The sequence below is a fragment of the Ascidiella aspersa genome, chromosome 9 (genome assembly GCF_963924565.1).
Source record: "Ascidiella aspersa chromosome 9, kaAscAspe10.2, whole genome shotgun sequence".
Lineage (NCBI taxonomy): Eukaryota > Metazoa > Chordata > Ascidiacea > Phlebobranchia > Ascidiidae > Ascidiella > Ascidiella aspersa.
Genome location: NC_139455.1, coordinates 23,981,345 through 23,996,817, shown reverse-complemented (window position 1 = coordinate 23,996,817; position 15,473 = coordinate 23,981,345). Strand labels below are relative to the sequence as shown.

At 37.1% G+C, this 15,473-nt stretch overlaps 1 protein-coding gene across 1 annotated transcript; it reads left to right on the top strand.

The window, feature by feature from the left end:
* Nucleotides 1-2,420: 2,420 nt before the first annotated feature.
* On the top strand, nt 2,421-15,473 carry LOC146133734 (uncharacterized). Its single transcript, XM_083397371.1, has 11 exons — nt 2,421-2,616; nt 3,422-3,568; nt 4,696-4,857; nt 5,182-5,301; nt 6,048-6,182; nt 9,930-10,091; nt 10,602-10,736; nt 11,500-11,655; nt 12,012-12,155; nt 12,893-13,039; nt 14,986-15,473. Exons 1-11 carry the CDS (start codon nt 2,562-2,564, stop codon nt 15,048-15,050), a joined length of 1,428 nt encoding a protein of 475 aa, XP_083253497.1. The 5' UTR covers nt 2,421-2,561; the 3' UTR covers nt 15,051-15,473.

The following is a 15,473-nucleotide window of genomic DNA, read 5'->3' as shown; positions in this document are numbered from 1 at the left end:
TTTAACGTTTAACTGTCAACTTCCTACAAAGTAAATGTCTGCAACTTGACAGCTGTGTACACAATGTTATATATATATAGGTTTTAAAGCCATAGAAAGCTTTAGCGTTATAGAGTTTTACTATTTCATTTATTACTATAATAAATCTACGTTTTACGTAGCATTATTATTTACACTGTACCTGTCCTTAACACCTGTTTTTTTTGTCAGCCAAACATACTGTTGCTGTCTAAATAAATTTGGAATCAATTTATAGTATATAAGTTTTCACCAAGAATTGGCATCACATATAGGCATCACATCGATCTTATCTAGTATCCCTAATACCGCAGGGTCCATCCAATCGCACAATACAGATTCTTTTCGTGCAGAAGTACGCCGTGGTTTGATAGGTCAAGAAATAAAGGATACTAAGAAAAATACACACATATGTGTGTTAACAACTGTGATCTATCCCTTCTGAAGTTGCTTTGTGACCAACCATTAGGGCTTACGTATCATAGTACACCGAAAGCCGTCGCCAGCTAATCGAATCTGTCGTTCAATAAGGCATGTGCAGAAAATCCACGCCGCAACAAATGATGCGGGAATTAAAAACGGTCATATGTATGTAAAAAAAACTATGTTTTCATTGCGTCGCAATATTTCCATTGTATTTCTTTTACGATTCTCATTAGCGAAAAGCGTCAAAGGAAAACTCGACCCAGTGGTTCTATATTTTTTTCAAAGTTCGTATTTGTAAAACAAGTTTTAAGGGGACGTACACCCAAGCACCAGTAGAAAGACTGATATAATAACAATCAACATGACAAATATAGGTATAAGGTACAAAAAAACTTTTTCTAACGGTCTGTTATAGTTGCTTATTTTAAGCGTCTAGATTTGCAAAGCAGTTAGTAAAATATTTCGAAATAAATGGTTTCCAATGAAAGCCTTTAGGGGAACTTCAATTGTAATAATACAGCTAGGTACTAAAACCATTCCGACTTAAGAGCATTATTGTTGAAGGTTGTAGTTAGACGTATAATTAGTAACAAAGCCCATATAAGGTAGCATTTTGTAAATGTCTAAATCTTAATACAAAGGCATGAAGCTGTAGACGTAGTTTAGATACCAAAGGCCAAACAGAAAAGGTAGCATTTTGTGAACGTTTTTAATAAATCTAAAATCAAATGAAAAAAGTTGGAGTTAGACGTAGAACGAATGTTAAAGCCCATACAGAAGTAGGTAGCGTTTTGTAAACATTTGTATACATTACTTATGTACGCTTAGCATTTTATTACTGCTTACGAAATAATTTCTTCGTTTCAATGTAGTTAAAACGCACTGGTTTGATGCAATATACGTTTTGGTGAGGTAGAGTTTAGAATTACCGCCTTTAGTTATTAAGTTAAGACGCAGTTGCGCAAAACAGTTTGGAAAGCTTCTAAGATGAGTAGCGTTTAACTGCTATACCCCAGGATGCCACTGCTATAACCCAGGACGGCTTCTAAGGGAACTTTCGTTCTCCTGTTTTCACAATAAGTCATCCGCCCAAATGAACAAACTGCAGACTTCCATAGTGAAAACGTAAATAGATTCTAAACTACATACAGATAGACGTCATGTCCTATTGTACTCCACCCCAACATTGACGTATTTCCGTTTTATGGCTCCTTCTGTAGCTGTTAAGTCGATTGGAAACTTCGTTTTACGATAAGAACGCTTGCTTAGGTCGCGCAGGAACAAACCTAGGGCCGATTTTTTTTTTTCTTTTTGAGGGCCGAAGATATACATTTTAGTACTTTGTAGCATTTAAGGGAGTTGTATAAGTCCAGGAAATCAGTTCGCAGTTGTCACTCGTTGCACAGTGTTTGAATTTTAAGTGTAAGGCGGAATGTTTGCAAATCGAGTTATTGTCATCATCTATGTATACATTTGGGTAAAATTAGTAGCATATTTGTTCTCGAAAAATTTCCACGTAAATTCGGGGAGTTTTCGATAGTTTTAGACAACAATAACGAATGGTTTTAAGAGAGGCATTCATACGTAAATTTGCTAATATTCAAAGAAAGTTAAGCGTAACTCAACTCTATTTTTGGATTTTTGCCTTTGTGGTCGTTTTAGAGTTGTCTGTCTGGCCTATGGGGCGTTAGTCATTTTTGGTTGTGAGGCATTCATACATGAAGCTGCTAATATTCAAAGTAGGCTATGCGTAACCAAACTCAAGTTGGATATCCCCGGTCCCTAAAGGGCTTGTAGGGCGTTAGTCAGTTTTAGAGGAAGGCATTATTGGCAACGTTAACAGCAGACTGCTCGCTAAACATTTATAGTTGAATCTACGAAGGTATGACGATTAGATTTGATTGGATAGCATAAGGTTTTTGCCAAATGACAGCACAATATTTTTACACATATATTTTTTTTTACATCCAGACCAAGCTACGGCTAGCAATTCTGTCGCATTTGTACACGTTGATACAAAATCCAATATTATATGTTTATTTTAAATCGTTGTCCCTTTTCTTTTTAGATTGGGTAAGGTTGCAGATTTAAATCGTCAAGTAACTTTGGCAGATGCGATGAAGGCCTGTTTTTTTCTACTGATGTTCCTTTGCCAACAGTACCAAGTTTCCGGTAATATTAAACCAGTAAACAAACCTTGTTGCACTGAATGTGTGAAATAAAAAAAACCTTAACCTTGAAAAATTAAGGTCGACCTAACTCCTGAAAAGTTTCATTCGTAATTAGATATATTGACGATGCTTTTGTCGGCGAAATATATAATCATCTTTTTCAACATCTTCATAAAGCGTTTGACCTAATACTAGCATTGCTAGGCCATTTTGTGGCGAAAACCCTGTAAGAAAGATTCGTAAGCTAGTAACTGTTTGATATTGCTTGAATTTTACAACACACATTATTTATTACTCCAGAAATCCTAAAAGTAGGCTAGTGACCATTATTTCAAATTGTTTTTGATAATTTATGGATCAGGGAATAAATATATATATTGCCATACGACGTTTAACTTTACTTATCCCAGCGAAATTTAAGGCAAAAAAATCCTTTTGGCAAAAAATCCTGACTTAATCTAGGAAATTATGGTACTTTTTTGAAAACTCTTCTTAATACACCTTGTATTTCATATTTTTTTAACAAGTTCTGAATTCGTTTCTAAACTTTGTTTACATGAGGAAGCTGGTTTGCTAGCTTTCTGTTGGGGCTATTCAAAAGATAAGGAAACGCGATTACATACACGTAATAAGCTACGCCACGCTGTATGTTTAGCTATAGGTTATTTCTGAACTATATGCTGCGATAACAATTATACATAACAAATAGGTTATTCCATGTTGTCTTTCACTTCCAACATCCGTTTCTTACAAGTTTCGAGGTGTTTAACTAATTTAACCAATACGGCTATACTGCTTTGCTCTAGGTTATTCCTGTTGGACCTGCTCAAGTTATAGTTATTTCTACGGCGAACCGGCAAGACAAACTAAATGCTATGACAGGCCCACCGAGCTTACGGCTCTACGATGCTCGGACACCGAATACTGCCGAACACAATTGAGAGTGCAAAGGGGTGAGGTGTTTTTGTTGCCGCTCTTATAATGAAAATATAGCCTTACTGTTTGTTTAGTTTATACCTGGTTATCTGAGTAACTTTGATTTGCAGCCGGTTAAAAATATCCCGTGGCTGACTATCGAGTCCGACTTCGGCCAAAAAATGAACCCGAGTCCGACTCCGGCCAAAAAATGAACCCGAGTCCGACTCCGGCAAAAATATGAACCCGAGTCCGACTCCCGAGTACCGAGTCCGACTCCGGTCAAACGTGCGATTTGGTCGAGTCCAAGTCAGGCTCCGACTCTACAGCCTGAATTCCAGGGGTTCTTAAACTGGGGTTCGTCACCTAGTTTTAGGGGGTCCATGAAAACCTAATTGAAATATTAGTGTATATTTAAGAAGTAATCAATTTATCAAACACAACAGTTTAATTAAAAATTAAACGGTATTGCACTGAATGCATTAAACTCCATTACCCTTTCACATTTTTGGACCGAAATCCGCAGAATTATGAAGTCTATTTGTATTGTGACGTAAATTCATGACGTCATTTTTTAAAAAGTTTGCCTATTGTGGTCCACGCGATGCCAAAAAAACATTTCATGGGTCCGCGGTGAAAAAAGTTTAAGAACCCCTGCTGTATTCAACCCATTAACGTAACCTAATTAAAGTGCATATATCTGTCTACACTCATGCGGGTGTGATATAATTCATACGCACAATACGTGCTGGTTGGAAATATTACACCATATGCTATTCCAATTTTACAACATACAGTCTGCGGCCCATCAGTTTCGAAATTTGTTACTGTGCATACGCACATCGGACTCGGGATTCGAGTTGTAGTCTTAAGTGATTTTACTAGAGTCCTGACTTTGATTCTAGTAAAACATCGTCTTGGTGGAGTCCCGAGTCTGACTGCAATTCCGCAGCCCTGCTTATGTTAATCCACATTGCAAAGAAGCTATTTATGGACGAGTTGTTGATAGCTTGAGCTTGAAAGACAACTTATAATGAATATCACCCAAACCTCAAAAAGAAAAAAAACTCGACAGATGCAGATTTTTTATTATATTATCCACAATAAAAAGTAGTCCCTTCCCAATGTTGTGCATGCTTGGTTTAATATAATGTACTTTGTACAGGTTTACCGTCCACGGTTGTTAGGTCCTGTCAAAGTCCTACCTATGATCACGACTATAGAAGTACTTCTGTTCCTGATGCTACCAAGTGCCAAGAAACCTCAACCAATGTGTTCGATTGCTATCTCTCTTGTAACTCGGAAAACTGCAATGCCAAAGCCACCAGTAAGCTCTCTTTGCCGTTACGAATGAGCTTTTTTGGTTCATAGCTGTAGATGGTGTTTTATTTTTAGCATCCCACATTGGGTATAGGTATCGAGAATTCTTAGTGTTAGACGGTGCTGTGTCCGAAGCAAATAGAAATATTAAATTCCAAATATTTTACAATTTAACCGCGTAACGTTGTATAGTGATTTTTTACCGTTTAGGTAAAAAAATCGAACAAAAAACAAACAAAAAATCACACGATACAATAACGGAAAAAAATATTAGGTTTCTTGAATTTCTTATTTATTTTTCTGGCGAAAGATAACCTTAAACTATTTGCAGCTCTTCTGAAGACTTGCCCCAACAACTGCACTTATCCAACTGGAGGTTACTGCGATTACCTGACGGGAAAGTGCAATTGCAATTCGGGCAACTCTGGCGATGACTGTTCCTCAAAAAAATGTAATTTAACTATGGAGTTTTTTAATTTTTACGCATAATTTTCGATGTGTTTACACGAAATGATGACTTAACTGTTAAAATGTGTTTAGGTAATCTTAGTTAAATACCCTACGCCGTGATGTTTTGGTGGGCTATTCACAACGCTAAAAACGTATAACTAGCTGGATCACGATTTCACCCATTATAAGAAAGTATAGTAAACTTTTGAAAATGATAATTTAAATTTCTAATCTCCCAACTATGTTAATTTAAAATTTTTCTATAGGATAGATTAATAAAAACCGATGCTAGTTTTACGAATAGTATACATCAGGCAACGGTGTTATGGTTGTTTCTCCACTAGACAAGCTCGCTCCCACTTAGCTTGTGTAGGCCAATAAGAAACTTCCTGTATGCTTGAGAACGCAAAGTTTAACCCCACATCAGGCTATCATTATTTTCCAACATAAAATATATTTGTTTCAAAAACAAAACCGGATAACTAAACTTTTATCAAAAAATGTAGTTTTCATTTTGAGTCGAATACATTGATTTGAGAGAAACCTGGGTAGCTGACATTTGCCATATTTTATTGTATAACACAAGACCGGGAACCACCTAAAACTGTTTGGCCTTTGTTGTCTTTTTTGTTAGTATTGTACATTTTTTGTTTTCTTTACAGAAATGACCAACATGTCCACCATGGGCGTTGGTCAGACCAACGCGACTCATACCAACAAGCTTATTATGTTTATATCAACTTTCAGATCTTTCTTGCATCCAATGCACTGAGGAAATGGACTCGAATTGCGCCAAGGCGTCATCCGGCCTTCCGCTGGGCAGCCAATGCCCAAATACATATAGCTACTGCGTAACTTCCAAGACTACCACAATTTCCCGAGGTAAATGTTGAAACGTCTCTTTAATCTGAATAAAGCAACATCACAATGCGCAAAATGTGGCCGAACCCTCTCTACCTAGTCGCTTATGTTTATATAAGTAACGAAGGGAGCAAAAAAAGAGTTTGAAAATGTTTCTTCAATAATAACCAAATGTAAACATCGTTAACACATCTTTTATAAACGCGCATTTTTAGTGCGCTATATCAGTGGATTTTTTGGCGCCTTTGACGCTTTTAATTATAAATATCCTTTTCCTATAGGCAGTCTAGAATATTTATTTATGTTGTCTATTGCCCATCGCCATTATGTAAACCGTAGGTGTATCACCGGATTTTTTAGCTCTGTTGCTAAAAGTGTTTCACATGTGGAAAAGGTTGGCCAGCACAGCGCTATAACGCGTTAGCTCATATGAATTTATTTATCTGAACCGCTGTATTGATGCCTTTTTGGTTTACATAACTCATTTTTCTCGCGCAAGGACACAGAGACAGTAAGATTAGAATATGCAACTTAAGTAAAGAATATGCGTCTTTTTGGACGACATAATGGGGAAGATACTGTTCCCATGCGGTATAAATCACTTGTTGTTTTTTTTAAGATGCCGGGATTTTCAAAACATCACATTACTTGTTCCTTATAAATATAAATATAGCATTTTCACTTTTAATAGTTTACTATCATATGTTTTGTACAGCATTTAATACTTTCCTAAGCATACGTATTTTAACATAACCTTTTAATACAATTGTAGACAAGTGTGTAAAAATAAATTTATTGTAAAGTATATCCTTTGTAACATGCAACGTCTTAATGTGAGCCGAGGACAAATATTCTGAAGCTCTTGCGCATTAAAATAAACAAAGTGCAGGCTGGTTGGACTATTAGCTACCAATGCACAAAACGTCAACATAGCGTGGTTTCCTATCGTCATCACGTGACAACCAGCTATTAATTAACCGTGTTGTTTTTACTCAACCTTTATATCAACAACGCGTGTTTATCTAACAGCAGTGATAGGAGTTGCACCAATGTGTTTACGTTGTGCGCCAACCTAACTGAGACAACGGATGCCTAATTTCCGTGTGTGTTTGGCTTACGGCAAGATGGCATATCCCGGTATATTGTGGAAATACACCGACCTCTGTATGACATCTGTACCCACCTAAAGTGAACCGTAATAATGTAAACAACTTAGGAAAAAACGGTACGATGGAATTCTTCTCTCGGGCGACCGATCTGATTTAAGCGGATTAACCTAAACCCACTGACCGAAACATACGCTATCGGGTTTTACCTGCAATATCCCCCGAAATGGTCGGGCTAGAGTTTTCTACCAATATGATAACTATAATTTGTCATACTGACCTATTGTGGGTATATACCGCGTCTTTGCTTGACATCTGTACTCAGCTAAACTGAACCTATAATCCGGATTTTTCTCGTCAATTTCCCTGTTGTGAATACGTTGTACAAATAGGGTTCAAAAACTTGAGGTTAAATATGACGTAACTTGCTACAATGATCTTGAAACATTCATACACACGTGTAAACATACACCGGGAGCCTTTAATATACTATCCATATACCACCATAAGGGAGGATTTTAATGCAAGCAAGGCCATAGCATAAAAATTAAACGTTTTGGTCGAGGTCGTGAATTCAAACCTCGTGCTATATCAGACCACCCTTTACAACACAAACGCTCGGTTGTGAGTTCCCTGCTACACCGAGCTTCAAAACTGTGCAGTAACTATCAGGACGAAGGCAACGAAATTAAACATGTTAAGAAGGCCATGAGATTAAACGGATACCCCGACTGGTTGTTCAAACCTCGTAACAAAACCAACCATTTAACATCTAAACCAGAATCTAAAGGTCTGGCCATTATTCCCTACATTCCAGGTCTGGGAGAAAAATTAAAACGCATTTTGAAGGGCCACCACATCTCTACAGCTTTTAAACCAGCCAGAAAAATTGGAAATATTTTACCTTCAACTAAAGATCCAGTCAAACCAGAAAAACGTCAAGGGGCAGTTTATGAGATTCCCTGTGGAGGTTGTTCAGCAACATACATAGGGGAAACTAAACGTTCCTTTCATACCAGGAAACTCGAACACATGCGTGATGTCCGCCACGAAAAGGCATCCCGGTCAGCTCTGGCAGAGCATGCGGTTGAACTCCGACACGGAATTGATTGGGATAACTGTAAAATTCTAGACTGGGAACCGCACTATTACAAAAGACGGTTCATTGAATCATTCCGGATTGACAAATCTCCTAACACCATGAATAAAAAGGATTCATGGTATCCGGCAATCTACTCGTCGTTGTAGCTATACGCAATAGCTGATAAACGCCCGTTGTCCGACGGCGCAGTTCTGCACCGGATGACTCCGGCGCGTCACAGCTTATCGCATACTTCAGCGACGTCTAGAATTATTAATTTTAATCTACGTTTTTACAATTTTTTACTTCTCAGTATATAATATGGCTAACGCACTCTCGTTTTAATTATTAACCCTGATGAGGTCAGCTGGTATCTGCTGCCGAAACGTCGGTTTATACTTCGTTTACACCAGAAGAGCGATTTATATTTATTGATATGTTGCCTGGTGGAGCTAACTCTATCTCGTGCTATATTATCTAGTTTTTTTAAAGTCGGCCTTATTTACCCGTTTAACGATAGGCCTTTCTTAACCTTAACCGAGGTGTTGTCTAATCCAAAGGATAGCGCCATACAAATCATCAAGGAAAGATAGTCTTTACAACCCAACGGATATTCAACTGATATTTAACCTAATGGTACAACTAACGCAAAGAATGAATTGTAACAATGTCAAACGGACACGAGTAACACAATTTATAGTTTTATACGCTTTCCCAAACTTTTTGTGGGGTTAAACAAATTAAGACGCGTAAATCATACGTAATTACGCCCACAATAAAAAAGCCATATGTAAAGTTATTGTTTTACGTCTGAATGGGGCCTTGGGGGCCTTTTTAGGTTAGCGGAAAAAGGCATCTATGGTTATAGCCTTAGTCTAGCACTATAGACTTTCCAAACTTTTTTAATTTATTAAAACCTGCCGCGAGCCCCCTAGGTCTAACACTTTAAAATATGACGTTTCGCTTTGTCTGCTTTGGCACGTATTTGTTGAAGTAATATGCATTTTAAGAATTTCGCATTACATTAAGTTTGCCATTAGCATATCAATCAGAAAAAGTTACAATTTCATAGACGTAACATTTTGTATCAAAAATTATACGGACTTACTCGCGATCCGTAAACTCGTTACGCGACCCCCAGTTCGGTAAGCCTTTGTCTAACACAGTTGTTCTCAACCTTTTTGCTTTTGTGGCCCGTTTACGTTGCAAAAAAAGTCTGTGGCCCAATATATATTTATGAAAGAAATAACTGTTAAATAGGTTTAGAACAAAACACAGCAGAACATATCTCAAAACAGATTATTTATTTAACCGTGCATTGGTGTGATACTTGCGGCTGAACAATATATTTACATTCCTTATAATTCCTCCCCAAGCCATTATTCCTATAAAATTAAATATAGCGACACATATGAAACTAAATCTAGCTTTTTTAAATTGGTTTGTGGCCCACCTCAAATGTTCTTATGGCCCACCAGTGAGCCATGGCCCACTGGTTGAAACCGCTGGTCTAACACAATAAGGGCTTAAAACCGGTTTCTGCTTTAATTGTCTCACCTATTGTTTTGCATTGTTCTGCAGACACCGGAGCCATTGTGCGATCAGTGGTGACCAGGGGGTGTTCGAACTACCTCACTGCGGGGTGCAGGACGACAGACATCAGTGCCAGCCCTCCACTACCCAACTACATCCAGTACACCTGCTCGGAATCTTGTACCACCGACAACTGCAACACAGCAACACGTAAGATGCCAATTTCAGGGAGTCGAAATGGACCCGAGCCGAGTCTTCACAAACCGTGTTTTGGGCTAATTGTTTTGCAAACCACCTTTTTTGAAGATTTTAAGGAGCTGAACCGGAACTGAACCTAATATTTTGAAAGTACCTGAACCTTAACCGAACCCGAACTTTACTCCCGCATGACGTTACAAATTGTAGTTTACAGAGTCAAGTTATATATATGTATTTTTTACATTTGAAGATTCACACTTTTAGGTAACACATTTCGAACTGGAACTTTATAAACCGGTTATAAAAACATATTTAATCGAACTTGAGCTTTTAAATTGTTCCGAACCGAAACCGGAACTGATTTCGAAAAAATCCTTGAACCCGAAATTGTCCAACTGTTCGAGTCCCTGGCGAATTTATTACATTTATTTAAATAAAAATTGCCATTTTTATCAAGATGACGTTCTTTAAAAAGCATTTATCGCCATACGGCGTATATAGTATTTTTCTCTATTTTTGCAGCCGAGAAGCCGGCCGCTCTTTCGTGCGTCGTGTGCAATGATGTTTCTGGATGTCGCATCCGGGCCTCGGTAACATCTTGTTCTGCTGAGGAGAAGTACTGTTACTCTACTGTAGAGTATATCATCGGAAAGGAAGGTAAATTTATTTTAAGTTATGAAGTGGTCGGTCAACATTTTTTTGCGGCCCAAAATACCCTTTCCAGAGCTATTGAAAGCCCACTATGTAAAACCATTACGACAACAGGGGATAATCTAGGATTTTTGTTAGGGCTGGGGGCGTGCAAATTTTTAAAATGACGTCACCAAAATACGCCACACCCACTTATATTTAAAATAAACTACAATAAATGTACGTTTATCAGACACACGGCCCACAACTACATGATACAATTAAACAAATAAAAATAGCTCGCTGCCCACTAAAATTGGCTCTGTGACCCACAGTTTGCCGACCACTGCGCTAAGCCGTAAGGTATTGCAATACTATTCGTTATAAAAAGTTGTGTAACGAGCGAAAATATTTGCGAACAATGCGATCTGTTTTTAGATTTTTGTCAACTGTTGACAGACTTTGACATAAATATAAAACGTTAAACCATTAACATAGGTATTCTCGTCCAATTATAAGTAACAATTTAACTAAAAAATAACACAAACGCAATATACAGCAATCAATAATCTGTATTAAAAAGTTTGCCTATAGGCTGCAGTTCAATGAAAGATACACAGACGTATATGTTCAACAACTGTGATCTAGCCCTTATGATGGCGCTTTTTGACCAACGATTACGGCTTACGTACCATTGGTACATCGAACGCCATCGAAGACTCACCGAATATATCAGTCAATGATTCAAGCAAGGCTATTCATCAGAGTGTTTTTGTGTGTTTCAAATCAGGAACATCAGAGTACAGATTGCTCAGCGTTAAGCGAGGTTGCTCAGCTGTGAAGTCGCCCTCTACCGGATGCAATAGCAAAGCCATCTCCGGTTTGACAATTAGCAAAGTCACGTGTCACGAGAACTGCGACACAAGTGGCTGCAACACTGGGTGGCGTAAGTGGGCAATTTGATACGTAATTGGGAAATTTTTACACACTATACTGAATCCAGGAGTCGTGTAAAACTTTTAATTTGGGTAGAACACAATGTTTTTGGGCAAAAGTTACGTCAAAAACTACGTCAAGGACTTAAGTTTTTTTTTTTACAAACCACTTGACTGGGACTTAAGCTCATTTAAAGATAATTAACTTGGTGTTTACAAAAGATTTGACTGTGACTTAAGTTCTTTCAAAAGGGATTTGACTTGAATTACAGTTTTTTTTTACAAATTACTTGATTTGAGCTTATGTTCTTTTAAAAATGACTTGTTTAGAACACTTTAGTTTCAACCAGCACTTTTGTGATTGCAGCTGCTCGTCCCAAGTGTGTACAATGCTACGGGACAAAGACGCAGACATCTTTTAGCAGCTGCCTTAAAAGTTTTCCAACTCAAGCAACAGCATGTCCTGAACCTTACCACGAGCACTGCACAACCATCACAACAACAACTTCGGGTAAGTATCAGTAAACAGAAATTTCTATGGTTAGGATTTTCATTTAAATTTTACTTTTTCGAGTTATTTTTTTAAAATACAAATGGCGATTGTGATTGCTATTTGATTTGTTTTTCTCACGTTTGATTTTTCTGTTCTTTTTCGCATTTTAAATATTGCTTGACAGTTTCACTTGGACGTAATGTGATATTCAGGTTCTATTTAAGTTTTTTCGAAGCATTTGGGAACCCCCCTGGTTGAGCATTTTAACTCAACTTGACTGTATTAAACATTTTGTTGATTACTGATTAACTTAGTCAATTTCTCCACATTCAGTTTCGAAAGCCTTTGGCAAAAGCTTTGCAATCAAATCACTATTGATATTTTGTGTGATAAGTTTAACTGCCCTTCTTTTGTATACTCGCATCACATTTTTTAACCTTTTGAACTTTTGTTGAACTTTTTAGTGAATAAATTTACTTCCTGAAACAATTCACGCGATGAGGAACAACACTTTCAAACATATTTGCGTAATTTCCGCGGACTTGTGAAACCTATTACACAGTTAGTTTCAACTAATTTAAATGTCCCTCATATATTTTTCTTCTCAAAGATTTAACTTCTGTTACCGCCAAACATTTAGAAAAGACTAAACTGATAAGTCTCTGTTGTTAGTTACTTCTGCATAATAAATATATTAGAAGACAATTGAAGAAATTTTAACAAATACGCCCATTTACAGAGATTTGTTTTTTCAGTTGAAGACAACAAAGGTCTCGGCTCGGTTACGGTGTCTCGGTCCTGTTCGCAACACGAAGAGAATGAAAACTGCAACAGCACATCCATCGTGGGCGTTACGACCAAAACATGCTACGGGACTTGCTCGAAAACTGGATGCAACCACGGTACGTTCCGTCTGTAGCACTTGTTTTTAACCGTTGGTTAAGTAACCCACTTAGTGGTAAAAGTAAGACGGAACGGTTCAGATGACTTTCCACTAAACCAGGGGTTCTTAAACTGGGGTCCATGGACCCCTTGGCGGCCCGTGAACTAGTTTTAGGGGTCCATGAATGCCAAATTGGAATATTAGTCTATGTTTAAGAAGTTTATAATCAACTTTCCAAAGGAAACAATTAAATTAAAAATAAAACGTTTTAACAGTAGCACTGCATGTATTTAGACCCCATTACACTTTCACAGTTTTTGAACCGAAATTACCACATTTAAGTCTATTTGTAATGTGACGTCAATTGATGACATCATTTTTGTGAATTTCTTACCCACCGTGGTCCACGCGAAGCAAAAAATTGAGGTGTCCGCGGTAACAAATTAGGAACCCCTGCTCTTTTAAGGATATTGTTTGAGTATAATTTCAACGATATAAGTTATAAAAGGTTTTGTCATTTATACTCATACCCTTGTAACTGGCGTGAAGTTATAAATAACATTTGTGGATCGCATTGGATTCCGTTAAGCAAATGCTTGTTAACCTGCAAGGCAACTGACATATTTTAGGTTATGGAGCGTGTAAAGTTTGGTGACCTATTGCAGTATGGGGCTTAGACTTTGGAAAACTGTTCCTTCTAATATAGCGCTTCCTGTGTGTCTGATTTCAATATGGCGTCAGTCAGTCGTTAAGCAATATTAATTACCTATGTCCGCTGTACTTTGTATTCTGTAATAAGAAACAATAGCATCGAAACGCTGACACCAATTTGAAAATGGAGAACGAACAAACACATATGTCGCTACAGCAGGGGTGGGCAACCTTTTTAACACAAGGGCCAGTTAGGAAATGTAATGCTTACAGGAGGGCCGCACATCAAATAAACACTAATTCATATTTTCAACTTTCACTACAAAAACTAATGAGCTACTAGGCTGCAACTACGGCAGTTTTGTCAGTGATGTCAACTTGTGGATTCGGAAATAACTTTCCTACAATTCCAGTGACGCCTTTCTCGTACGGATCGGCTCTGTACAATTTAATTAACAGCCTTTAATTTAAAACCAGCTGTTAAACATTACATCTCAGTCAATATGCGTGTCAAAAGTCTGCTACACCTTGATTGTACTAAAGTCTAGAGTCTAGACAAACGTATTTGTTGCAAAACAATTCTTTATCGTAACCAGCTCTGCCTTAGAGTAACCAACGGAGGTTTATAAATCATCAAAGTGTGATCAGACCACTAAGTGTTGCTATAAGGTGCGCACTTTGTTATAAAAAGCTTGAAAGTTTACAAAATTACAAACTCAAACTTTACGGACTTGGTAAATTCATCTAAATATTTAAAATTAAAAAAGTTCTACTTTATTTTTCAGCATTGTAAGAAAGTTCCTTATTTGTAGATGCTATCCTGTAAGCCAGTATTGCTTGACGTTTTATCTTTTTAATAATATGAGGCGCTCAGACGCGAATTAGCTCGGTAACATCTATGTTGCGTTTTTGTTATTTTTCAGTCAAGTTATTGCTCATATTTTAATGTTTTTCTAATTTTAAAAGTTTAACGTTTTATTTTTATGTCTACTACTTCACTTGGAATTGGCTTGCTCTATTTATGACTTATTGACTGGGACTTGACTTGGGCAACTGACGACTTGAACTAGCACTTTTCTTGTTATATATAAAGTTTTTCTTTGTTATATATTGGAAAGACTAGACTTGGAATTATTTGCAAATGACTTGACTGGGACTTAATTTCAAAGTGACTTGTTTAAAACACTGCTTGGTAGTGTCATTCAATAATTAAAAATCAACAGCAAAGCTAAAATTCTACACCGTCTTGCACGTAAAGTGTACACGGTGATTGCTTATTTCCAAAACGAAAATAACCTTCTGCTTATTTTGCAGGTTCCATGCCGAAAGCAGGTGTTGCTCTACTTTTGATGTCCTTCTTGACCGCCATGTTCCTGTAAATCGTTCATACAGCGTCCAACTAGTACCAACTGTACAGTGCATCATTATCGGACTTTTGCCGTGTTTTGTGAAACCAAAAGTAAAATATAGGCTACTAACGCTATTATCATAGCCAAACGATAAACAAAATGAAAATGCCACAAAGTTAGACATTTTAAAGCGAAAGTTATGCCGTTAGACAAAAACAAACAGGACGTAAAATTCTGTATATTTAACTAAAATATGTTGTTACATGTTAAAACTTAATAACCTAATATAATAAACTTTTACCGTTTTCAAAATGTTTAAAAAAAGATTTACTTAAAACTCTGTTTTAAATCACTCAATAATTAACTCTAAAAACTTTTTTGTTTTGTTTTGTAGTTCGTTTTATTATCAATATACTGTTTTGTCGTCCGAAATAAAGTCAAACAAATTTTAGG